This window comes from Cladophialophora carrionii, assembly GCF_000365165.1.
Source record: "Cladophialophora carrionii CBS 160.54 unplaced genomic scaffold supercont1.2, whole genome shotgun sequence".
NCBI lineage: Eukaryota > Fungi > Ascomycota > Eurotiomycetes > Chaetothyriales > Herpotrichiellaceae > Cladophialophora > Cladophialophora carrionii.
Window position 1 is genome coordinate 2,803,282 of NW_008481827.1, and position 23,888 is coordinate 2,827,169.

The following is a 23,888-nucleotide window of genomic DNA, read 5'->3' on the forward strand; positions in this document are numbered from 1 at the left end:
CCACGGGCAATGCAAACAGTGCAAACAGTGCAAACTCGGCAAAGATTCACGCGACATTTCTCCGCAGCAGAACTCCAGCAGTCCGCCGGAATACACAACACCCTCACAGGGATCTTCAGGTGACCAGAGCTAACACGAGCTCGCAACACCCAGACGCAGCTCGACCAATACCAACATCCTTCTCGCCAAAATGATTACAACCTACCTGACCAGCCTAAAAGCCACCTTCAACCCCTTCTCGCCCTCGTCAAAGATCCCGCGGCTCTTTCTGACCCTCCTCCCGGCCAACGCCCACAAAACCTTACAGATAAAGTCTCAAGCGCTACCGCGTCATTCCCCCGAACCATCGACATTAGAGCTAGGTTTCAAAGATGGAAAGGTTGTAAAGTATTCGTGGGGCGGTAAGGCAGCAGAGGCAGAGCAATCAAGTGCGTTGGCCAAAGCTAAGAAAGGAATGGGCGAGAAGGTTTCGCTGCAGGATATTGTCGAGGAGGTGAATAGGCATGCCAGGGGATTGGCGCGGAAGGAGGAGTTGAGTGGGTAGTCCTGAGGGCTGGCCGACTTGGAAGAGAATCTCAAGTCTATCGTATCATTCACGGTCAGACGAGAGCTACCCAGAGAATCTTTCGCTCAACCAGAGAACGGGAAATCCACATTGAAGTGCTCAGGAACGTCCAGCTTTCAACGCAGAGCATCGAAGTCAAGGGTGACATATTGGCAGTCTATACCGGTCACTGCGCCGTGCTACAGCCTGCGACAGGTCGAAAGGGTGTGTCCGGCGTGGAGGCTCACGAAAGTTCGCCTCTGCATATGCTGGCGGTGCCCGTCCGGAGAAAGGTCCAGATGGAGATGCTCTACGGGGGGGCGGAGTCTGCGCGAACTTGCACTTGGAGGGATTGGGGGTTCGCACAGTAACTGCTATGCGAGTTGGAGAAGCATAGTTCAGAATTTCTGTGTGAGATGATGAGAGGGTAATCTCGAGCTGTTCGAGCCGGTGCTATTGAGGAAGGGATATGCGTATGATGCTGAGACATGGGTATCCAGCAGGAAGCGATGGATGAGAGCGCCAGCCGGTTTGTGTTTCTCACCTGGCCCCGATCGTGCGTACCTTCTCTGGTGGTCTTGGGAATCGATTCAATCAATTTGATATACTCCACCTCCTGATTCAATCTTTCTAACACTTGGGGGTTCCCTGATATGATTGCTTTGTCAATCAATGTGCGCTCCCCAACGGCCTGTTCTCGTTCGCCCTATACCACCATCCAACCTCATCCGATCGTCCCAGAGCATGCCGCTTTCCACCTCACCGAAGTCCTGACCTCTAGCGAACACCCGAGTCGCGATTTTAGCCTGAGTGGTGGTACTTGATGATTCACTAACCTCATCGACGCCGTTTGCAGCTCTACATCACCAAGTCTCGTTGACTTCTGCAGTTCCTGACGAGCTGCGCTCGTGGTGAGTGGATTTGCCTCTAGAGCGAGGCGTGTTGTGAAAGGCCATGTCTCGAGTGTGTGCATTTCTTGCCTTGCCGGTCGGAAAAGTGACCTCGCTGTTGAAGATCTCGAGACCGCAGTCACCAGGTCCTGAGACGCGGTCATTCGGTAGAAAGACCGCTCATTGATGAAACGGAGCAAGACGAGTTTCTCGCTGTTAGTTGTTGAGAGATCTGAGATTGGGCTACTTCATATGTCAGGTACAGGAGGATGGTCATTTTGCCTTTGATAACGTCTGGAGCCCGCACTTGCGTAAATGCCGGCTTTTGCACGGAGAACTCGTGACTTTGTCGTTGTCAACCCTAGAGCTAGTTTCATCGATGAGAGACTCTCACTCGCGGTGGCAGATCCAACAGGGGCGTCTTCATGATGGACATAGTCTTATGCGGCTAAATAATTTCCATCAGACTGAGTTCTTAAAAGAGGCTTGCTTTTGTCGCCCCAACCTTCCGAATATGCTTGCTTTGTCAAAAGCCAAGACATACCTCAATCAATCGTCGTGTGGTCGGATACGATGAATTATTGAACGGGTATCTCGATGCGGATAAGAATAGCAGACCGATAGCTTTGTTCTGTCGTCAGAGATCTGAATTTGATGGATGTGTGTGAGACACAGTCCAGTGGTGGTGGAGTCAGGTGGATTGTCGCTAATGCTGAAGTACCTTTAGCTTCCATCGAGAGGGCTAACCGAGGAAGAGCATACCACATGGCTAGTATCAACGATCTTCGTGCCTGTCTGACGACAGCTGGCTTCTAGGCAAGCGTGCCGTTCAGAACTGACATCCGTATCAGGTCCCCAAGTACCATGTCCGAGCAGCCAGATCCAGATATCTGGTAGGGGACAACGGCAGCATCTCGAGACGGGTATGCGGCGACAAGATCGATGGTCTTATATGAACAGTTTGATTGTTGCCGTGGTTGCTTTCTTTCAAGCTGTGACTGTTGCAAAGCCTTGACCAACTCCTTCAAACCCAGCATTTTCAGCTGCAATCTCAGCTTTCTGCTTCTTACTCCGCTCTTGGTAATGGTCGCCACCTTGCCCGAGAGCACGCTTCTTCTCCTGCTTCTTGGCTTGATTCTCTCGGTTCTGCTGTTTGTGTTGTCGTTTGATGTCCGCCTTTGTCACAAGTCGCACGTCCAAATTAAGAATGTGGTCGATTTCTTTTGCTTTTTCTATTATCTTCGGGTCATTCATGCCTAACACGGATATCGCTTCAGCATAGCTCCGTGACATTTGGACTGGTTGATATGCCACATCTCTCCCAGGCATGAGCTGTGAAAGCAGGAATTTCGTGTTGCCGAACTTGTTTTCGACGCTCATTGCCAACTCTATGTAATCTTGAACCACTTGTTGCCACGGCAGCAAGCCGCCCTGCTCCTTGCTTCGGAAGACAGACGAGTTGGCTTCGGCAGCCGTTGCAATCATGGCTCCATCAATGCCATATTCCTTGGCGAGCGCTAGACCTTGCTCACGCGAAGTGACGTCTCCATTCATGAGACATGCAACGCCGTGGCTTCTGCAAATGTCGCCAATCATCCGCAGTTGGTCCCTGATAGCCCGCTCTCTCGGTCTCATAGGAGTAGTCCTGCAGTGGATTGTGAGACCTGTAATGCCCGTCTTACAAAGCTTGTTGACAAGTTCAGAGGTCAATTCGGGAGTCTCAAGTAGTCTGATCTTCACCGAAATACCAATTTGGTGCTTGGTCCCAACATTCGTAACAAGCGCAGTCAAGATACTGCACAGCAGCTCGGGCGTCCGAAGGAGCGCTGCACCCATACCGCCCGAGGTGGAGAACGGTTTGGGGCAACCGGCATTTACGTCGATGCCACAAACGTAAGGAGCCACCAGACTGGCAGCTTGCACCGCATAGTCAGGTGAAGCAGTACCGATCTGGTAAATCAACTTCTCCGATTCTCTTGCTGGATCGATGCGATATATGACGTTGGTTTGGTTGTTGTTGGAAGTGCGAGACCACTCTATGCAGCCTGTGCGAGGGTTTGTTTGCTGCGTGGTTCCGATCATAGATCTGTCCACGGTTTCAGGGCCCCATACTAAATCTGCGCCGTACTTGAGAGCTAGCAAGCGCGACGGTAGTTCACCCGATCGCACCATGGGCGCCAGAACCACCTTTCCCCGATAATCGACACCGCGCTTTGGAATTGGAACATGCGGAACATCGTGAAACGGGAGAGGAGAAGCCATCGTGGAAGTGGAAGGTCGTGATGGCAAGAGAGACTTTACGAGGGATACAGCGCGTCGTAGGAGAGACTGTGGCCTAACAGCATGGCCGACAGTCATATGTGGAGGTCCAACGAGGATGTAGAAAGCGAAGGTGAAGGTGAGTGGAAAATGATTTGTCGTGAGTGACTCGTGAATCCAAAGGCGCAGTTCAACTGCAGAGTCGGAGGAAAACCCACGAACCCCGGTTTCCTTATCACACGTGAAGATAGCGAAAAACTCGGGATAGCTCTCTGCGGGAGCTCCGATCGCCCATTGAGATACTTATCAAACCTTGTTCGGGTCATGTTCGATACTCTGTACCGAGGTGGAATAGCATTGTACCGTCAGAGTAAGAGTCTCCCTAGGAGGCTGAAGGCAACAGGTCCCAAAGTCTATAAGCAGGATTACAGCCGTCTCATCCCCCAGATGCACATGTTTCAATCCACGCCCGTATTGAGTCGAACCCAATCTTCGCGAACCTGCAGAAGCGTTGGCCGCATCTTGTCCATTCAGGGCATATCGTCATTTCACCGCCAGTTCTCAACACGCCGCTGCCAGACCCTCGCACCCCGCGCTGCACCTGCCTCCAAGACATTTTATCATCGTTCCCTCACGTTTCGATTCGCCCTGGCTTCCACCAAACCGACAGAAAAATCTGTCCTTTCTCCCCCTCGTCATTCCACCTCTCCCACCATAGCTTCCCAACGTACCGAAGCTATTGTTCGACACCTCTCTACAGCCTCCTCGCCGTCTTCCGCATCCTCCTCCACCATGTCATATAGCAAGCAGCCTTCTGAGTTCCAGCCCAGGAAAATCGGTGCATTGCATACGACCGAGTTCCGATGCTATATTGAGAAAGATGGCACACCTCTGTCTCCCTTCCATGACATCCCGCTCTATGCCAATGAGCAGCAGACCATTCTGAACATGATCGTCGAGATCCCAAGATGGACCAACGCAAAGCTTGAGGTCAGTCAGTTTGGAGCATGACAGAAATAACATATTGACTTTCGGTCAGATCTCCAAAGACGAGTTCTTGAACCCCATCAAGCAGGACATCAAGAAAGGCAAGCTTCGATTTGTTCGCAACTGCTTTCCTCACAAAGGTTACCTCTGGAACTACGGTGCTTTCCCGAGAGTAGGTCGCAACCAAGAGCGTGGCTTTAGAAGAGGCTGATTGTCCACAGACCTGGGAAGACCCGAACGTCGTCCACCCCGAGACTAAGGCCAAGGGTGACAATGACCCGTTAGATGTCTGCGAAATTGGCGAACTGGTTGGCTATACTGGTCAAGTCAAGCAAGTCAAGGTGCTCGGTGTCATGGCATTGCTCGACGAGGAAGAGACCGACTGGAAGATCATAGTCATTGATGTAAGTAGCCACACCAAGTTCCGCCGGCTCCTTCATCTAACTCGAAATAGGTGAACGATCCTCTTGCGCCCAAGCTGAACGACATTGAGGATGTGGAGCGTCATCTTCCAGGCCTTCTCCGCGCCACGAACGAATGGTTCCGTATCTACAAGATCCCAGATGGCAAACCGGAGAACCAGTTCGCCTTTAGCGGTGAATGCAAGAACAAGAAGTATGCCGAGGAGATCATCCGCGAATGTAGTGATGCCTGGGAACGTCTGGTCACTGGCAAGCAACAGCGTGGCGATATCAATTTGGCAAACGTCACGAATCAGACCTCACCGGACCGTGTCGACCAATCCCAGTTGTCCAAGATTCCTCCAGGACAGAACCTTGCACCTGCGCCTATCGATGGCAGCGTCGACAAGTGGTTCTTCATCTCCGGTGCGGCCGTCTAAATGCATAGCATCAGGGCTAACAAGCTGATTCTTTCTTCAGGAGCTGGTGCCACATCCGAGGACTACATCAAGAAATGAAGTCTCTGCGCAATAAGCAAACGACCGGTTGCAATATTGCGTGAGTATGAGTCAGATAGAGAAAAGCAAACCACCTCACTGGTTGTGTAGGCAGTTCACAATGAATGCTAGAATTTAGAGACCGATGACCCCAAGCGGAGGCAGAATTTGGGGGCAACTAATTAGTTACGTCACGGTTTCGGCCAAACGCGTCAGTTAATTTCAAGTATGTGAAACGCGTTTGCGATGATAAGTTACCCAAGATAACGGCACCCCTTTTGCGCCAGCCATGGCATGCATGAGCATTTCACCGACGAGTATCATTATTGATGAGCTCTTGAATGCGCTTGCCTGTCCATCGATGGCGCCCAGTCCCCGGAAAACACGACCTAGATCTTGATCACTTGCTTCAACTTCATTCCCTTCCGCTTGAAAGCAGCAATGGTGAAAACATCAGCATGGAGTGGTACACCCTCGATAAGAGGCTCAACCGAGGCCGTCCGTATGTGCCTGCTGACGGCCTCTCTCATTGGCATCCAGTAGGACCATTCCTTCCAGTTGTGTAGGGAACAATGCTGATCGACTGTGCTATTCAGATTGTGAGTCGCTGTCAAGCGGGCCATCTCCAGTGAGAGCTAACAGTGATCCAGCTGCTGGGGCCTCGAAATGACATACGGCACCCCCTACCTCCTCCAACTGGGCCTCACGAAGTCCAAGACATCTCTGGTATGGGTCGCAGGACCATTGTCGGGATTAATCATGCAACCTATTGTCGGAGCATATGCGGACAAGTCTATCTCAAGATTCGGTAGACGGAGACCGTTCATGGTGTACGGTTCCATTGTCACAGGCGCAGGATTACTGCTATTGGGTTGGACATCTGAAGCGGTGGGGCTCTTCTTATCCGAAGGGGACATGAAAGAGAATGTCACAATCCTGGTGGCTGTCCTGTGCATATATGCGCTGGACTTCTCGATCAATGCTGTGCAGGCGTGCTGTCGCAGCTTAATAGTGGACACACTTCCAATTTCGCAGCAACAAGCTGGATCCGCCTGGGCATCGAGACTCGTTGCGGCAGGGCATTTGGCCAGCTATTTTATCGGTACCTTTGACTTGGTCAAGATGTTCCCCACCTGGGTTGGTGGTGATACCCAGTTCAAGAAGATGACTGTCATTGCGACGTCGGCTCTGTGGGCCACAGTCGGCGTTTCTTGTTGGGCTGTTACGGAGAGAGTGCGGTTACCTAACGATGATGAGAATACCTCAGTGAAAGAGGTGCTCTCCAACTTGTGGCGGAGGACGATCAACCTGCCTCCAAGGATACGAGCTATATGCTGGGTGCAATTTTGGAACTGGGTTGGATGGTAAGCCAGGTCTGTGGTATGCAGAGAACCAATACTGACAGCAATTATACAGGTTCCCGTTCCTCTTCTATTCGAGCACATTCGTGGGCGAGATCTACTATCGCTATGAACATCCCGCTCCTGAGCCTGGCGAAAAGGACGAGCATGATGCCCTAGGAAATATAGGTCGGCTCGGCAGCCTCGCCCTGGTGTTCTTCTCCTTGATTACATTTTGCTCCTCTGTCATTCTGCCTTACGCAATCAAATCCCCAGAAACAGCCGGGTCGAGGTTTACTCCTAGGCCACCTACCGCATTAGCTCGGCCTTTGCAGGTGCTCCTGATCAAGGCCTACCAGGTACAACCTGATCTCACCACGGCGTGGAGTTTGTCGAACCTGCTTTTTGCGATTATCACCATATTCGCCCCATTCGTTCGAACGCTGTCTTCGGCAACAAAACTTGTCGCTTCCTGTGGGTTGCCTTGGGCAGTATCATGTTGGGCACCATTTGCACTGCTGGGAATCGAGATCAACAAGATGTCCTCCGTCCCACATGCCAGCGTCAACGGCGCGATTGGACCCGGTTACACAACTGTTCGAGGCAGCATTGACGAAGATTATGGTGTTGAGATGGACGTTGAACAACATCATCGCAGAGTCCTCTCTGATGGAGTGCTACATCTCAGCCACTCAAATGACAATGGCGCTCGGGCTTCGACAGGAGAGCTTGCGGGCGTCTACCTAGGCGTTCTGAACGTATACACCACCTTACCGCAATTTGTCGGGACCTTTGTCAGTTGGGTTGTGTTTTCACTCCTGGAGCCTGGTTTACACGATCATGATGCAGAGACAGATCCTGATCACCACCGCTGGCTGAACGTCAAGAAGCATGCTCCAAATGCCATTGCTGTGTGCATGTTCACCGGGGCAGTGTGCTCTTTGGTCTCGGCAGAAGCTGCCAGACGGCTAAAGCGGCTTGACTGAGGCTGTTACGCGGTTTTTGGGACACAGTAGAGGCGGGATTGACATGCCGCCTTTGATGCACCTTGGTGACGAAAGTGTGTTAGGACCTCTACCATCGGCCACAGCGGCACGGTCTTCTTCAGAGCCGAACCTCCACTGTCAATCCAGAACGTACAGGTCACGAGAAAGAGCGCCTCAGGGAGACATCGCCCCATTTGGGCGTTTCTTAGGCGAGCTTAGGTTGCGGCTGAGGGTGTGTATCCTCTGTCATTGGGCCAACAAGCGGCACGAACCATGTGGCCGAGGAGCCCAGCCCACTTCGCTTGCCATTTCGAGCAGACCCTGCAGACAGGTTTCCAATCTCCATCACATCAACTTCAATTCTGTCTGGGAACGAATGACTCTGTCATAGCCTCAATCTCAGCCAACTAGGCCAGTTCTCGTGAGGTGAATGGCTTGTGTTCAAAATTCACGAAGAGAAGTGACCTTCCTGGGGAAGAGTCTCTTCGCACGTTCGCAAGGCTGAGAGTCGACGAAGGTTTATTCTCTGCCTTGCTGGAAACTACGACTCTGAACCTTTTGACTTGTGGCTCTCCCCACAGTCCACAAGAAGCGTCCCAGTTTCCAGATGCGGTCGTCGCCATATCTAGTTGATTGAGACATCGAAGTCGACTATGCGCTAACATGCTGCCCCTCGGACAATCGCCAAATCCTGCCTTCCAGGCTTTAAGCTTCCCTCCCACAACCGAAGCTGTGCATGTCTCGCCAACTCTTACGAAAGCTGGCCAAATCCCTCAACGGACATGCAAGTGCTCGCCAATGAACGTATGTCGGGCTTTGGATGTATCTCTCCTCTGTTCTTAGATCCCCTTCCTCTATTGGGCATATGATACCTCGCGATGCACACCATAACCTGGGCATGCATACACTACCCTTGAGGCTTCTAGGTGGCATAGCCCCCACCATCAGCCTCGCCGCCTTCCACGTCCCATGTTGCCACGATGCGAACCCGGTATATATGGCCCGGGCTATCCTCCTCTCCAGCCTGGTGATCACTACTCGAACAAGCTTCCTGCCTGTCTATCTATTTGAACTCTACATCTGCGAAAGCGTTGTTCGCAGCACCGAAGACATCCCAGGAGGTCGACGTTTTCAGCCTGATCTTGTATTAGCCTCAGCATGAGTGACCTCAACTGCATGCCCCGAGGTCTCGTGGACCGAGCTGGGTTGACAAACTGTCCTACCACTCATAAACTGCTCGCCTCACTCGCTATATTCAATGCCGAAGTGGCCCTACTGTCCTTAATATTCGGTAAGCCTCCAGAGCCTTTCGCGCAAAATGGCGTATCGCGTATCAGGGCTCTAGTAATTCTTTGCAGGCCATGAGCGAGTCCGCAGGCTCGTCTCCAAGGTTTCTTGCTTTCCAAGTACCCGCTGGACGCCCTTTGCTGCCATCGTCACCACAATCATTAGCATCATCACCATGCTCGCAGCGACCTACCTCTTGCGGAACAACGGCTTCCGTCCAGACCCATTCATGCTCTTCGGCTTCTGGACCATGCGTCCTCGAGCTTCGAGCTTCACGCTTTTCTTCTTCGTTATTGCCCGCGTGTGCTTCGGGCAGAAGGGCAACCAAAATTCATATCTATGGAGCATGAAGGATCACGTCGTGGAAGATACACTACTCAACGTGTTCTCCTTACCTTTTGCGCTATGGTATATACTCCACCGCCCGGACAGTCTGGCAGCAGGGTTATGCTCAGACGACTCGTCATACCTCCGCTTCTGGGATTCGTTCTACGCCATCGCTGGCGCAGGTGGCGTTGCTGCTTTCTTACTCGTGGTCATGCTTGGCCACGCTTGCTCGCGCGACCGCAAGAAGATCGCTTACGACCCGTTGGCCTTCGCGACTCATTATTCCGAGACCATGGGTGAGCCATTGTCCAAGTTTTGGAGGTTCGTCTTCCTCGTTGGAGGGATCAACATGATTGCGGTGTTCGCCACAAGTTGGGTTCTTTGGAGCAGTGAGTCACTTCCCTCTCCCTTGCTATGATGATTTGACTGGGGTATCTAATTGACTTGATCGTCTAGCGTTCGTCATCAACGCCGGCACAGACTTCTGTCCAGGAAGTGTCGTTGGCGAGGGGATCGCCTGGGGTGTTGCATTGTTCGTCAATGCCTTGATAAGACCTGTCATTGGGGGTCCAAGTTCTTCATGAGCATTGCAAGAGAGAGGATTTGTCGGACTGTCTTTTGGGTGGGATATTTCGAAATCGGGTCTAGTTCTGCATATAAGATAAGTGGATCTGGCGCGCGCCATTGTTGCGCAATTTCGTTGTCCTTATACCACCCATTATACTCTCTTTATTGGCGGTGATCCTTCCAGTTTGATATGCCCCTTGTCGCAGATCCATTACCTGTTATCTCGTTACTGTAGGGGCTGTAGAGACTGATGGTCCTCGTTCTGATTAGTGTCGTGCCCCTTGTGTGTCGTCCTGACGGGAGGGTCGAGGGCATCTATCAGGATTGTAAGATGCAGAACGAGCACGTGGAGCAAGCTACAGGTGTGTGAGCGACATGTGACTGAACTGGTGCTATAGCATTTGACCGGTGGTATATCGCTACCAATTTGTTGACGCCAATGGAAACTGGACAAGGCAAGAAAACACAAGCACGATCAAAGTAAGGGCATATGAACTGTAGAAGTTTGATCTTTTTCATTGATCCACGCATTGAGATCTTGCGACGTCGGATCGTGTGTGCAAGCGATGCGCCTCAGCCCCTCTGTCAAACGGCATGCAGCGAGCCTTGATCTTCCAGCGTTTTGTCCCATCGGAAGAGGAGAGACATTGGCCTACCAGGCTGCAGTAGATCGACCAGTCCACTGGCCTCGGTGTTTTGAAGTATGATCGGGGGGTCTTTCTTCCCCTTCTCCTCCCTTGATTGGCCCTCACTCGAGCTTCTTCGGCGTCCAAAACAACCATTTGCTCCCAGCCTGGTCGCTTTTCCTCCATATCAAAGCAACTGTCCACCCACACCTTCACAATCACTCGCAGCATTCCGGAGCCTCACTTGCTCATCCACGCTTCGCCGCTCCGTCTGAAATCATATCGAACTGGGATAAAGCATGATCCTCACACTCGCGCCGAAACTCTTGGGAGGGAGGTTATGTCTGAACTTTGCGCGCACGATACCGCTGTTGCCGTGGGGTCGCGTGACTTTGCCCCAGATGACACGGATCTTGCTGCCTTGGCGTTCTTTGCTGGCCCGGTAGACGTAGGCAACGCGCTTGCCCAGATAGAATCTAGAAGTAGAGGCGGATGTTAGTATCGTTGCCGATGAGGGGAGATGTGGCTGTCAGTGGGGGTTCTGCCCGGTGGAATTGCTAGTAGATGTATTGTGTGTGGGCACGCTGAATGCGCAATATGCGTTACATCTCAACCGATTTTTGTCCGTCGTGCCGACTCTGAAAGCTCGCCAGCAGTTCCCCCCTCTTGCGGTTCGATTCTCTTGTGGCAATATGCAATGAGGAGATTTGAGGGGCATTCGATATACGGCAGTGTACGTACTTTGCAGCGTTTGTGTCATCGACTCCTTCGATCTGGAGTAATGAGGTGTTGGGGTTGGTGTTGCGCTTGCCTCGTTGGTAGGAGAGGTGCTTGCCCTTGACGTATACTGTGTCTGAGTGTCAGTCTTTGTGTTCCTCGTATCCTCGCCTCTCGGGCCTGTATGTTAACAGGCCTCTAAGAGTTTCAATCGCCAGATCCTTCACACGACAATCCTCCGTGGAGATCCATGGGATGGTCGGAAGGGCCAGGGTTGTACGTACATCTGTGACCGCCGCCGGAGACGCCCATTTTGACGGTGTTGGATTGACGACTTTGGGTAAAGACTGGGACGGTATCGTCGAGGTGGGTTGTTGGTTGAAGCCTTGATGGTCGTCAAAGTTGGCAGTCCGCAGTTCGCTCCCCTGCGATTTTTGGGATTTGTGTGACTAGGCCTGGTTTGGAAGGAACTGCCAAGATTTCTACGCTTGGATACCATTCGCACTCCGTAGCTCTCGGGGAGAATTACCTTATTAGGTATGGGGCACGAACTGGTTGTCTTTACTCGTCAATGGAGTACAGTACCTGGTAACCATCCGTTGAACAAAGCTTGAAATGGAGTCAAACCTCGTACCACGCAACGAGCCTCGTGGGCGGCCCATTAAAGTGCATTCAGGCTCATGTCGCCGAGGTACACCCAGCACCGTCCTGAACCCGGGCACGATATATCAGACCGCTTGCTATTTTATGCAAAAGCGACTGCTAGGTGTGCGAAATTGTTCACGTCTGAGGTAAGAACAGGCTAATGCTCACAACACCTTTGCAGAAGGCGGCGCGTCTACCAATCGTGGACCGAGACCCATCTACTATCTCCGGGCCGTCGGTGAGCAGCTTCAGAAACGCGCGGTGAGACGTAGAGTCCTTGTCACAGCTTGGGTGACGATGATGGTAGACATCCAAAAGAAACCAATCCCAAGTCCTGGGAGGCCTTCCAGAAATTGTCCAGAGTTAGCAATCCGTAGCACCGAAATGATGACTAACCCTGCACGAGTGACGAAGCAGCTGTGGTGAATTCAGTAAACAATGAAGGAGCCCAGGGGCAGCCAGGGACTCGCGGGTAGCCGACCATCCCGGCTACTCAAGCATGGCACAAGGGCCCTGTAAACAGAAGCTGCCCTCACGATAGGCTAAAAGACAATCAAGAAGCGAAGCATGCTCCAGTCATGGATTTCATCCCATCGAGTTCCGCATGCTGACTGATTAGTGTTGAAAGGTTGAGCACAAGTAGATATATCATTACTGATCGATTGTTGCACCCGGGATGGCTGCTTCTTCTTTTTATTCTGCACGTAGCAAGCATCATCTCGTCTAGGCCAGGCAAAGTGACGCGTCCATTCGAAACTCCTGCTGCTTCGCATCCAGCATCACGAAGAGGAGTTCGAGTGTCAGGATCGCGGGGCGCTCAAAATATCCGTCTTGGAGGGGGAGCTTGCTGCACGGATAGGGTCCTGCTGCTGCTCCTGCTGCTTGCACTTGCCCCACCACCGACCGCTATCTCCATCACTACTCACAACGACCGCGGTCGAATTGACGGCAATTCCACCCCGAAGCGCCGCAATAATCACCAAAGCAATAGTCAAATATTATTTCCGGGCACCCAGCACGGCTTTGTCATTGACAGCCGCCAATCCCACCGCATATTGACAACAGCATCTCAATAAATATTCATCCACGACTTTTGGCTCGGACTTCTCTCTCCTCCCTCCATCTCATTACCTCATCTCTCTCGCACCCACATTGTCACCATGGCCGACACAATCATTCACGCAGAGGATCCTGAGAATGCAGGGTGAGTTTAAATGCTGAAGCGTGCCACAGCATCGCATTACCCCCACCATGAAATTTGTTGAATTCGGTTTTACTAACAAGGTGGTCTACTAAACAGCACCGTCGAGCTCAAGGAGAACACCGTCATCGTCGTTCTAGGCGCCTCCGGTGATCTTGCAAAGAAGAAGACTTTCCCTGCGCTATTCGGGTTGGTACGTCTCACGTCAAGCTCGATCTCGACCAGCACTCCATTAAGTAACCAGGCTGACAACCAATCCCTGCAGTTCCGCAACAAGTTCCTTCCCAAAGACATCAAGATCATTGGATATGCTCGGACTAAGATGGACCACACTGAATACCTCCGAAGAGTCAAGTCATACATCAAGACCCCGACGAAAGAGGTGGAGGAACAGCTCGACCAGTTTTGCTCCGTCTGCACATACCTCTCGGGCCAATACGATCAAGATGCGCCTTTCCAAGAGCTTGACAAGCACATCACGGAGATCGAGAAGACCCGCAAGGAAGGAAACAGAGTCTTCTACATGGCATTGCCCCCCAGTGTCTTCATCACGGTGTCTGAGCATCTGAAGCGGAATTGCTACCCCAAGAAAGGAATTGCGAGAATCATCATCGAGAAGCCTTTTGGAAAGGATTTGGCAAGCTCGCGGCAGTTGCAGAGGGCGTGAGTAATTCGCCTCTTTCTTTGATTCTTCGCCTCTTTCTTTGATTCTTCGCCTCTTTCTTTGATTCCTCAACTAACTCACCGAATCATAGCCTCGAGCCGGACTGGAGAGAAGAGGAGATCTTCCGTATCGACCACTATCTCGGAAAGGAGATGGTGAAGAACTTGCTCATCCTTCGATTCGGCAACGAGTTCCTTGGTGCCACTTGGAACCGCAACCATATCGACAGCGTCCAGATCACGTTCAAGGAACCCTTCGGGACCGAGGGACGTGGTGGCTACTTTGACGAGTTCGGCATCATCCGCGATGTCATGCAGAACCACCTGCTCCAGGTCCTAACCCTCCTTGCCATGGAGCGACCCATCTCTTTCTCTTCAGAAGATATCCGTGACGAAAAGGTCAGGGTACTCAGAGCGATGCCTGCTATTGAGCCCAAGAATGTCATCATTGGGCAATATGGCAAGTCTTTGGACGGCACCAAGCCTGCCTACAAGGAAGACGATACCGTTCCCAAGGACTCGCGGTGTCCCACCTTTTGCGCACTGGCCACTTTCATTAAGAATGAGCGATGGGACGGTGTGCCCTTCATTCTGAAAGCAGGCAAGGCTTTGAATGAGCAGAAGACTGAAATCCGGGTTCAGTTCAAGGATGTGACCTCTGGTATATTCAAGGACATCCCGAGAAATGAACTCGTCATCCGAATTCAGCCAAATGAGTCAGTCTACCTGAAGATGAACTCGAAGTTGCCAGGCTTGTCTATGCAAACCGTCGTCACCGAGCTCGACCTCACCTACCGACGTCGCTTCTCCGATTTGAAGATCCCTGAGGCCTACGAGAGTTTGATCCTTGACGCTATGAAAGGCGATCACTCGAACTTTGTGCGTGACGATGAGTTGGATGCCAGCTGGAGAATCTTCTCGCCGCTGTTGCACTACCTCGACGACAAGAAGGACATCGTCCCTATGGAGTATCCTTATGGTAAGTCTATATTCGTCCCGTTGTGAATGTCATTGCAGGACCGCAATCATTTCTCGTTCGAAAACGGGGTTCGCTGACACAGTCACACTCACACTAGGCTCCCGGGGTCCCGCCGTGCTCGACGACTTCACCGCCTCATATGGCTACAAATTCAGCGATGCTGCTGGTTATCAGTGGAACACCCAAAGCACCCCCAACAAGTTGTGAAGGGAAAATGTGAATATGACTGGGCATCGTGCTGTCAAGGTGATCAACAATCAAATCAGAACCCGTTGAGGCGAGGAGAGGCTCCAGCAGTACCTAGCCTGACAGAGTGCCGCATAGCCATCTGGAGCGGAAGAACAGCCTTGCTTGGGCAGATCTGTCAGCTAGAGAAAGCTGGTAGGACTCCAGTGCTTTATTGGGTGCTATAAGCTAGAAGGTCCTGGGCGACTCTGATGGGCCAGAGGAGAAAATCAGGTAGACGGTGCCAGGGGAATCCCACGCATCGATGAACGCCATAGAAAACTTTGCAGCTCGCCCCGAAGTTTTGTCTTTGTATCCCCTGCCTTCGATACCAAGCTCGATCATTGAGCTCAGTACCTCGCCATCACTTTCAGCGTTGTGCCTATGCCTGTGTTCCCAAATGCGAACGATTCCGAACAGGTATTCTTTGTCCTTCATGCACTTGTATACTAGCAGGAGTATTGCGCCTCATACGAAATCAAGGTCTCGAGAACCCACCAGGATCGATGCGACGCCACGAAAACTCTGCCCGAGCTCAATCAGGCAGATGCCCCTTGGCTACCTTTTGGTGCTGATATTAGTATACTCATACCAGCATCGCTGGGAAGGATCATCGTGCCGGACACTTTCCAACGCGAAGAACCCTGGAATAGGGCCCTTGTGCCGCTCGACCAGCTCGGTCGTGATACATACCACCACGGACTGACCGGCCGGCCCGGCGGCTGCTGGGTGCAAGTCACTGGTGCACAAGTCCCGCTTGAGACGGAGGAATATGGCGAGGCTGAAGACTCTTGGGAGCAGCGACATGCTGATAAGTCGGTGGTACCTCGTCTCACGCGCGGCCAAAGCTCGCGGACTGGCTGGGCAAAAAGTCAAACTACCATGTACCGGGCTCCCAGGCCGACTCGATTTCTCCTACTTGTGTATCTGAATGGTTACGGCGGTATAGGCGGTTCTTCGCGCAGGACATTGATATCAACAGGCGCATCATTCGGGGAGATGGTCGAGGTCATTTTGAGCTCAAAATGCGTTTGTCAGGGGACAGCTCTCCAAAACGTACCATGGATGTGGCTCATCTCAAGATGCGCAAACATGATGGATTTGAGCGAGGGTTCTGATGGTGTGCTTTGTTTCTGCAGTTGTGTTTGTTTCTGCAGTTGTGTTTGTTTCTGCAGTTGTGCTTGTTTCCTGCCATGGGCCTGTCCACGGCTTCTGATAACGAGTCGAGTCGACCTCGAGCGGTCTGACGCCGCTAGAATCATGGATCGTCGCTATAGTCGCAACTTGTTGCGGAGAAAGGTAATTTCTGCGTATCTCTTTTTGCTGCTGGGGATCGATTTGGTACGAGATGAGAGACATCCGATCAATCACCGACCTTACTTATCCGGGATGGGATTCGCCTTGACACGACAAGCTGGTCCGGAGTGCCTCGCACCAGGAAGAGAGTGCGGGGCTCCTAGTTCGTCTACTCTTTGTGTAACAGTTCGGCTACGACTTGTCGTGGTTCGATGATGAGTGCTGTATACTCGTGAGCAGGTCCTTGAGCGCCAGATCGAGGGGCTCCCCGTCGAGGGCCTGCCTTCTCTATTAGAAATGCATGGATCTTATCGTTGTCTTGCGCTGTAAGAGCCCATCAGACTGAGGGCTAAGACGAGGAGCGATCCCATCGCGAGTAGTGGAAAGCAAAGCACCGACATTCAAGTGTGCGGGTCACCACTCACAGTGAGGAGTAGCAACTAGTTTCCTCTCATGGTACAGCTGCTTCTTCCTGTAAAGGATTGTGCCCATCTTTTGTTTGAGAATGTGAACCGTTGGTGGGGGAAAGGCAAGCCATCGAACCTTTCGCGGGATTGGCAGAGCAAACGAGGGGAGGAACCGTATACACAAACTTTTGAAGCTCGGACAGACTGCATCAACCGGCACCGAGAAGAAAGCTTCAGTAGAACAGTGAGCTGCTTTTGGGCTCCATCTGAGGCCGTACAGAGGCGTGGACCACCGTGCTTGTAAGATCGGAGCACAGGGAGGTGGTGTTGAAACGGAAGAACCGCAAGGTAGCCTCACATCGGCTACATGGCGCCAGCACCTCGTGTCTGCCAGGATATGCAGCACTCAAAGTCTTGCGTAGGTCGATGCACGCTGCGGACGCTGTGTACGTGGTATCGCTCGGAAATGCATTGCTTCCAAGGGTAGAAGACGCGGATATGCTCATTGTTAGTGACAAAATCAAGGATCAGTATCATTCAGCAATGGAGGCACGTCTAGTTATTTCTTTGTAAAGACTCCTTCGGATGACACGGCCGACTCGGCGGTTCGTCCTTGGATTGGATTTGGGCTCGAAACGCCATCTCGCCATTCAGGGTCTCACGATCAATGTGGCTGGGAAGCGCGATTGGCGACGTTCAAGCAACATGACATGCATGCCATGTTTCAGCCATGGAAAATGATTCCGGTGAGTCCAAACTCCTACCGCCTGATGTCCACAGAAGCAACGACCAAGAGAGCTATGCGCATACTCGTAGCAGCTCTGTATCCAGAAGTTCTGCGATTTCAAGGGTCTTTCTTTATCCGACCGTCCGCCTCAAGTTGCGGTGTGCTTCGACGGACCGAGCACGTCGAGGTGTAATTGAGAGTGGGTATAAGGGTCTCGATGGCTAGCGGATGTACGAGGTACGTATCGATAACGATGATCACAGCACAAGGGCTTGTGGCTGGTGATGATATTCTTCTAGAAGATCTCGGTCTGACATGGAAGTTTAAGGAGACGTCTTCTGCTTTCGTAGCTACAAGCTTCGAGACTGTCAATCGCGCGAGGACAAATGCCCGAGGATCTAACGAGTAGGAGCTGGAAGTGCATCGATGCTTACGCCGCGTGTTGTCAGAGTTATGCATTCTGGCAATCTTCGCAGCATAAGCATTCGGTACGTGAGCCGTGAATGCACGGATACGAGCTATCTAGGTAAACGCCGTCGTGGCTGTCACATCCGCCGCGATTCTCGTAACCGAGACTCTGCAGTCAGCTAGGATGGAATTGGCGAAGTCTGAATAAGAGCTTTTGCCTTTAGTCCAACAAGAATTAGGTTGGACGGATCTGCCACGCAGGCGGCAGAATGTCTCAGAAGTCATGATGCAAAAGCCGCTTTGATATCCTGGGTCGCGGGTCGGCTGCATGATAAGCTGGAAAAGCCATGCGACTGTACGTATATGAACAGAGAATTTCGACTGGAATGGTTGAGTGGGCCGGAAGGTGTCTGGGTTCTCGAAGCATAAGAGGAGGCCGCTGTGGATAATGAACGGGTCCTTGAACTCTCAACAGCAGGCAGCGGGAGCTTAGGCCCTCGTTGCATCCGCTGTGTCTTGTGGCCGCGCGTCCTGCTCCAAAAGATTTTGGCATGCGAAACAAGTGAGACGAGCAGCAGGTTGCATAAGGCCCTGACGCGACCACAGTGATCATGTCTTAGGACGATCGGACGCTCGGGGCTTTCCCAGAGGCCTGTCCAGTCTGTACTGCGTCACACCCATGCGGACCGTGTCAGAAGGATGTGGACTCGACCCGCCTGTAGACTTGGCTGCTCGAATGCGGCGTTCATCTACGAGTACTCATGGCAGTTGGAACCCTAATCGGCCGGTTCGTTCGACCGCCGCCGGTATGATTGGCGATGATTTGCGGCACCAGGTATCAGTCACGGATTTTGCCTGATGCCTGGCTTCCGGACGTGCCAATGAGATGACGATGATAGAGCATATGCGTGAGGGTCGCCGTCGTCCACAAAGAATTACTCCCCCGTTTGTCGCTTACCGCATCGAGGGTGCAGCAGCATGAGAAAGCAGGATGAAAGTTGGAAGAAGTCACCATCGTGGAAACGATGGGGGTGGCTTGGGGGCCCAGGTGCTGCCCTGAGTGGCCCATCGATGGAGCTGTGGACAGCCGGGGCGGAGAGGTGTGGGCCTCGGACAGCCGAGCAGGGGCAGGCCTCCTTAGCCCCATCCACCAGAACGGGCTTTACCCAGGCCAGTATCGCGCCATCGGGCTTTTGGGATGTGTTGGGCCGGTGCTTCCAGTGGACGCGCAGTGACAGTCTGCATTGCAATTCGAGTCGTCAGTGGGATGTGAAATCCGCATACTCAGTACTGGGCAGGAATTTTGATATCCGAGTCGAACATGGGTGAGTTGTGTTCCGTTGCGGTTATGGCGGGTTCCTCTTCCTTTCACTTGAGTCTGTCCCTTCCGCACGCTTGGCTGCGGCCCAGTCTTCTACACGCACGGTTATCGTAGTCGCTCAACTGCTCGTCCCTTCCTACACTCCTTCCTCCCAGCTCTAATAATCCACCACGTCCACCGTGAGAAGACTGAGGCTATATACATTCAGGAGACCAACGAGACTACGTCAATCGCTACATCATAAGAAGATCTGAGGCACGTCTCACCTCGTGGTCCTAGCTTCTCTGGTGCCCCTCCGTCCTGAAACAAATCCTCACCAGCGACACGATCCCTGTCACTGATCCCTCCGCCAGCCACCCGGGCGACCATACCAGTCAAGCAAACAAGCAAGGGAGTCACGTTGCGCAGTCCACTCGTGCTCGAGGTATTTTCCGGGCGGTTCAGGGTGTCGCTGCATAAACGAAATATCATCCCACTCACTGCCAACGTCCTTTGACCGACAGTACTTCGCTCTTTCCGTCTCTACACTGGGTACTGGGTACCCAACTTCGACTTCATCCATCGCGCTTGCTTAACGGTACCTCGAAGCGCCCACCAGTCTCTCGCTTAGAGCAGCCTGCAACCACTTCGCCCTGTTGTTGGCATCAGCCGCTCACTAAGTGCCAACTTCTCATTCTTCCCGCCATCTAACTTAAGTTTATCAATCTCCGTTATCGATTCGTTATCGTCGGCACCATGACAACCATGTCCCCTCCAATTTCTCCACAGCCGTCCGAAACCCGTCCGAGGGCTGGGACGGCCATGAGCTTTTCATCTCAACGATCCCGCCGCAGCAACTCTTCCGCCAACAAGCTAGAGTTGACCGAGAGTTCCAAAGAGAAGAAGAGGTTGAACACAAAGGCAGATCCGTCGAGAGCCATCACTGAGGCCACGCCAGGTCAGTCGGCGTTCGCTCAATATTTGGCTGGCAAGCATACTGACTTTAGGGTAAAGCGGAACAGGCACAAGAGGAATCGACAGTCGAGGATTTGCGGAGGATGATGCACAAAGACAACGATGGCAATCTTATCAGTATGGTCGCCCCCTCTATGTGTGTCTTTCAAACCGTCCACTGACCGTACTACAGCCGATCCTGATCGTTCCAATCCTACCCGCCATCGTATGGAGCGCCCACTAGACACCATCCGTGCGTTTCACGCAGCTGCGGAGGGGACGAGCACGCGGCGCTCCTACAATAGCAGACCAGGTATGTTTGGGGTCACAACCACCACTCGGCTTTTCATTGACTGGTCCAGGTTCCCAAGTTGGCTGGAATGGTGACATGAACCGCCGGGCAAGCTACTATTCGCAGAATGGATACTCCCCGCAGCGACCTCGTGTATCACCTAGTGGTGGATACTACCGCAATTCTTCCTATGGTTTCGCTCCCCAAAGCGCGGTCGAAGAGTCCCCCGGTGCTTCCCAAATGTACGCTCGGCCACCTGTACGTCAACAAACCCACCCCCATGCTGGCCCGCCAAACGGATACCCGAACGGCTATCAGCACAGCCCCAGCAACGGGGAGAGTCCAATGTCCTCGCATGCATACCACCACTCCTATGATGCGATGACCAGTGGCTCCGAGGAATATGGCAAATCGACAAATCCGAGCTCCCAGAACAGCTCTTTTGACCAGCTCCAGCAACTTCGGACCAAGCCAGAAGACTTCCCCCAGGAGAACCCATATGCCAAAGAGATTCAGTTCAACCAGACCCATTCGCCACAGCCATTCTCACCCTATGGCTCACGGGATGGTGGTCATGATCAGCAGATCCACGCCCCAGCGGCCCCATCAAACCAGTACACACCGCCCGCTGCAAACGATCCCCGACAACCAATCAAGCTGAACGGCATGTCAAATACTGCTGAAATCACTCCTCCTGCTTCACCTAAGAAGCAAAGCTGGATCAAGAGACGGTTCAGCAAGCGAGCGTCCTAGGTAAAGAAAAGTGAAAAATTGAGCTTAGATGAATTTCATATTTTTGGCGTCTGAGACATCCCAATGAACATCACCGGCTCTTTAGGTACATGGAATCCGGATTGGCATAGCTGGGCCAACACTATAGAGGACACTCCTCTTCATGACTTAATGTTTGATGTAATTCTTGCATGATGACTGGGGGATGACTGAATGTTCGTGGTGATCCGAGTGGTTGGAACGGCTCGAGAGAGAGCCGCCTGGGTTAGTCATGGAAGAAGACTGTTCTTCAGAACTATGGTGTGCAGGTCACACACAGTCTCCAGGGTGCCTCAGAGCACCACTCGCTGGTCTCAATCAGCTTACAAGAGCGATGACCCGCCTGCAAGAGTGATAGTGTCGTCCATGTACTCCGCACGTGACATGCTATTGAGCCTTCTTCCGTTTCTCTTCCGCCTCGATCTTGACGGTTTGATCTTCGCGCATAGCCACGATAATGTAGGCGAACAGGACCACGTTCGCCATGATGGCGGCAAATGCGCCGGAATATGTAGCGTTACCTGGGACAAACACCTTAGCCGCCGAACGCTTCCAACGAACGTGCTTCTCATCATCATAATAATAAGACCCGACGGTTGGACGTACCCGCAAAGACTGTATTGACCGAGAGAAAATACGACCCAATGGGAACAATGATCATCGCCACCGTGAAGCCCAGCAGCTTATAGACGACGGACCTAAGGGTATTGCCTCAATCAGCCGCCGCCGCCGCCGCCTCAAAACGAAATAATCCATCTCTACGATCGTCGCACGGTGGAGGCCCACGTCCAAGAAAAAAACTCACGCCGGAACAGCTGGTGCCGTGTCAGAGAACTGGCTGGAGGTGGGCGGACCGCCTTGTGCTTCTGAGATGGTCTTTTCGGGGACGTTCCTCCGCGTCGCCATTGTCGGCGCCTGTCGTGTCGTGTCTATTCGTGTCTGTTCGTCCTGTAGGTGGGGGAGGATGGGTTCTCAAGCCCTAATTGTGTAATTTATTCCTGGACTGTCATGCAACTGTACGCGAGTACATCCAACGAGCTGACGAAAAAGGTGATGGATGAACGAAGAAAAAATGGTTGAGTGAATGGGTGGGTGGGTGACTAGAAGTAGCCACGAATTGAATAGTTCGAGGTTGGAGGAGCTTTCCTTTGTCGTGAGGTACCGTGGGTAGTACTGTATTTGTAGCAGCCTCCAGACTGAATCGACTGTTGGTGAAGGCGGAATTTTGAGAAAGGTCGACTCCGAGAATGGAGAGCGTTGATTGGCTGACGGGAGACCGCGAGCGAGAGCGAAGGAGGCGCCGCGCAGGGCAATTGGGCGTGTTTGTTTTCTTCAACTCGGATATGGAGTACAGTTACTCCGTACGCAGTTCTAGTACTCCGTACCTAGCCACCTTGTTGGCATTGGCGCAAAGGCCCAGGATCAATACCAGAAAGTCCATATGTGGTCCCAGAGTTGTGCAGTCCGCAACCACTACGTCGGTGAGATATACAGGCGGGCTATGGATGGTTTGCGCGAAAATCGCCTCGAACTCGTTGCAGGACACATTGCTCCAATGTCTGCACGATTCCAAGCCAGGGTTTCCTTCCCCTTCGTCGACTGTCAGTAATGGCCGGTTGACCCGCCAAAATACTAGCGGCGCGGTATTTGCACTCAGCTTGCAGACCATGCCGATCTGTGAGTGAGGTCCAGTGCGTCCGCTTGACGATTTTTCAGAACAAAAAATGACTGCCATGATGGGGATTTCGACGTAGTGACAGACGATATAGACGCCAGACAAGCTCGGACTGAAACATGACAGCCCCCTACGGGTACCAAGATAATATTGAGGCCCACAGCGATGACCGGACAAAACGCGGTAGGTCCAGTCCTCGAATGGCAACAAGTGCTCGAGGTTCTGCGTATTGATGCCGGCGCGCGAGCAAAGGGACGCCAGGTCGATGCAGATCCAAGACATCTGGTTGGACACGTCGACGATTTTCTGCGGGCGCGACCACAGCGGGCATGCACCGATGTAGCTTGCTCCGAGATAGAGACTGCTTATGGGCGAGGTGGCCAGTACGAGAAACGTCTTTCCAAAACTGCAGGGGCAGTTGCGCGATTCTCATATCGAGTCGTTGAACCAAGAGTTCCAAGTAAGAGAGGGACCCCAGGCCCATCGTCCGCAAAGCGGCTGGCGCAGGTACAAAAGGAACTGACTAGGGGTACTCGATACAAATGCCGCCATCCCACCCAAGCAGAGCATTGTCACGAAGACGTTGGCACCCACGATGGAATGCGCGATCAACATGGAAGCTGGACCACCGGTAGCCAGCGACTTGCCAGTTCCCAGGAACAGGCTGGTGCCAATGGTCGCTCCGATGGCGTTCATCTGGACTTGCCGAGCTGAAAGCCTGCGTGCTAAGAGGTTCAGAGTGAAACCAGAGGCGTCAGTCTTACCCGCCCTTCTGCAACTTGACAATGCTCACGGCTTAGCTCCATGTATACATCATTGACGATGATATCGCTACCCGCTGAAGAAAAACAAGACAGAGAGCATTAAAGCAGCTCACATGCCTTATGCCCGTTACTGATACGCCACCAGCACCGTTG

General features: G+C 52.5%; 9 protein-coding genes across 9 annotated transcripts; 6 read left to right on the forward strand and 3 right to left on the reverse strand.

Annotated features, from left to right (window-relative positions):
• Positions 1–190: 190 nt before the first annotated feature.
• G647_03085 (uncharacterized protein) lies at positions 191–544 on the forward strand (the record flags this gene model as incomplete). The annotated part of the gene is made up of 2 exons (XM_008727431.1): positions 191–379; positions 449–544. The coding sequence occupies 2 exons, from the start codon at positions 191–193 to the stop codon at positions 542–544; spliced, it is 285 nt and encodes a 94-aa protein (XP_008725653.1).
• Positions 545–2,421: 1,877 nt separating this feature from the next.
• Positions 2,422–3,696, reverse strand: G647_03086 (uncharacterized protein; the record flags this gene model as incomplete). Its single annotated transcript, XM_008727432.1, has 1 exon — positions 2,422–3,696. One exon carries the CDS (start codon positions 3,694–3,696, stop codon positions 2,422–2,424), a length of 1,275 nt encoding a protein of 424 aa, XP_008725654.1.
• A 789-nt stretch (positions 3,697–4,485) lies between these two features.
• On the forward strand, positions 4,486–5,521 carry G647_03087 (inorganic pyrophosphatase; the record flags this gene model as incomplete). Its single annotated transcript, XM_008727433.1, has 4 exons — positions 4,486–4,683; positions 4,733–4,852; positions 4,902–5,084; positions 5,135–5,521. 4 exons carry the CDS (start codon positions 4,486–4,488, stop codon positions 5,519–5,521), a joined length of 888 nt encoding a protein of 295 aa, XP_008725655.1.
• A 498-nt stretch (positions 5,522–6,019) lies between these two features.
• G647_03088 (uncharacterized protein) lies at positions 6,020–7,904 on the forward strand (the record flags this gene model as incomplete). The annotated part of the gene is made up of 3 exons (XM_008727434.1): positions 6,020–6,117; positions 6,229–6,942; positions 6,995–7,904. 3 exons carry the CDS (start codon positions 6,020–6,022, stop codon positions 7,902–7,904), a joined length of 1,722 nt encoding a protein of 573 aa, XP_008725656.1.
• A 1,462-nt stretch (positions 7,905–9,366) lies between these two features.
• On the forward strand, positions 9,367–9,936 carry G647_03089 (uncharacterized protein; the record flags this gene model as incomplete). The annotated part of the gene is made up of 1 exon (XM_008727435.1): positions 9,367–9,936. The coding sequence occupies one exon, from the start codon at positions 9,367–9,369 to the stop codon at positions 9,934–9,936; it is 570 nt and encodes a 189-aa protein (XP_008725657.1).
• A 1,052-nt stretch (positions 9,937–10,988) lies between these two features.
• G647_03090 (60S ribosomal protein L33-A) lies at positions 10,989–11,740 on the reverse strand (the record flags this gene model as incomplete). The annotated part of the gene is made up of 3 exons (XM_008727436.1): positions 10,989–11,187; positions 11,453–11,558; positions 11,713–11,740. 3 exons carry the CDS (start codon positions 11,738–11,740, stop codon positions 10,989–10,991), a joined length of 333 nt encoding a protein of 110 aa, XP_008725658.1.
• A 1,493-nt stretch (positions 11,741–13,233) lies between these two features.
• Positions 13,234–15,123, forward strand: G647_03091 (glucose-6-phosphate 1-dehydrogenase; the record flags this gene model as incomplete). Its single annotated transcript, XM_008727437.1, has 5 exons — positions 13,234–13,277; positions 13,374–13,467; positions 13,540–13,937; positions 14,030–14,916; positions 15,014–15,123. The coding sequence occupies 5 exons, from the start codon at positions 13,234–13,236 to the stop codon at positions 15,121–15,123; spliced, it is 1,533 nt and encodes a 510-aa protein (XP_008725659.1).
• A 4,921-nt stretch (positions 15,124–20,044) lies between these two features.
• G647_03092 (uncharacterized protein) lies at positions 20,045–21,278 on the forward strand (the record flags this gene model as incomplete). The annotated part of the gene is made up of 4 exons (XM_008727438.1): positions 20,045–20,237; positions 20,294–20,371; positions 20,427–20,546; positions 20,596–21,278. 4 exons carry the CDS (start codon positions 20,045–20,047, stop codon positions 21,276–21,278), a joined length of 1,074 nt encoding a protein of 357 aa, XP_008725660.1.
• A 405-nt stretch (positions 21,279–21,683) lies between these two features.
• On the reverse strand, positions 21,684–22,202 carry G647_03093 (uncharacterized protein; the record flags this gene model as incomplete). The annotated part of the gene is made up of 3 exons (XM_008727439.1): positions 21,684–21,817; positions 21,903–21,994; positions 22,102–22,202. The coding sequence occupies 3 exons, from the start codon at positions 22,200–22,202 to the stop codon at positions 21,684–21,686; spliced, it is 327 nt and encodes a 108-aa protein (XP_008725661.1).
• Between the last annotated feature and the right edge of the window lie 1,686 nt (positions 22,203–23,888).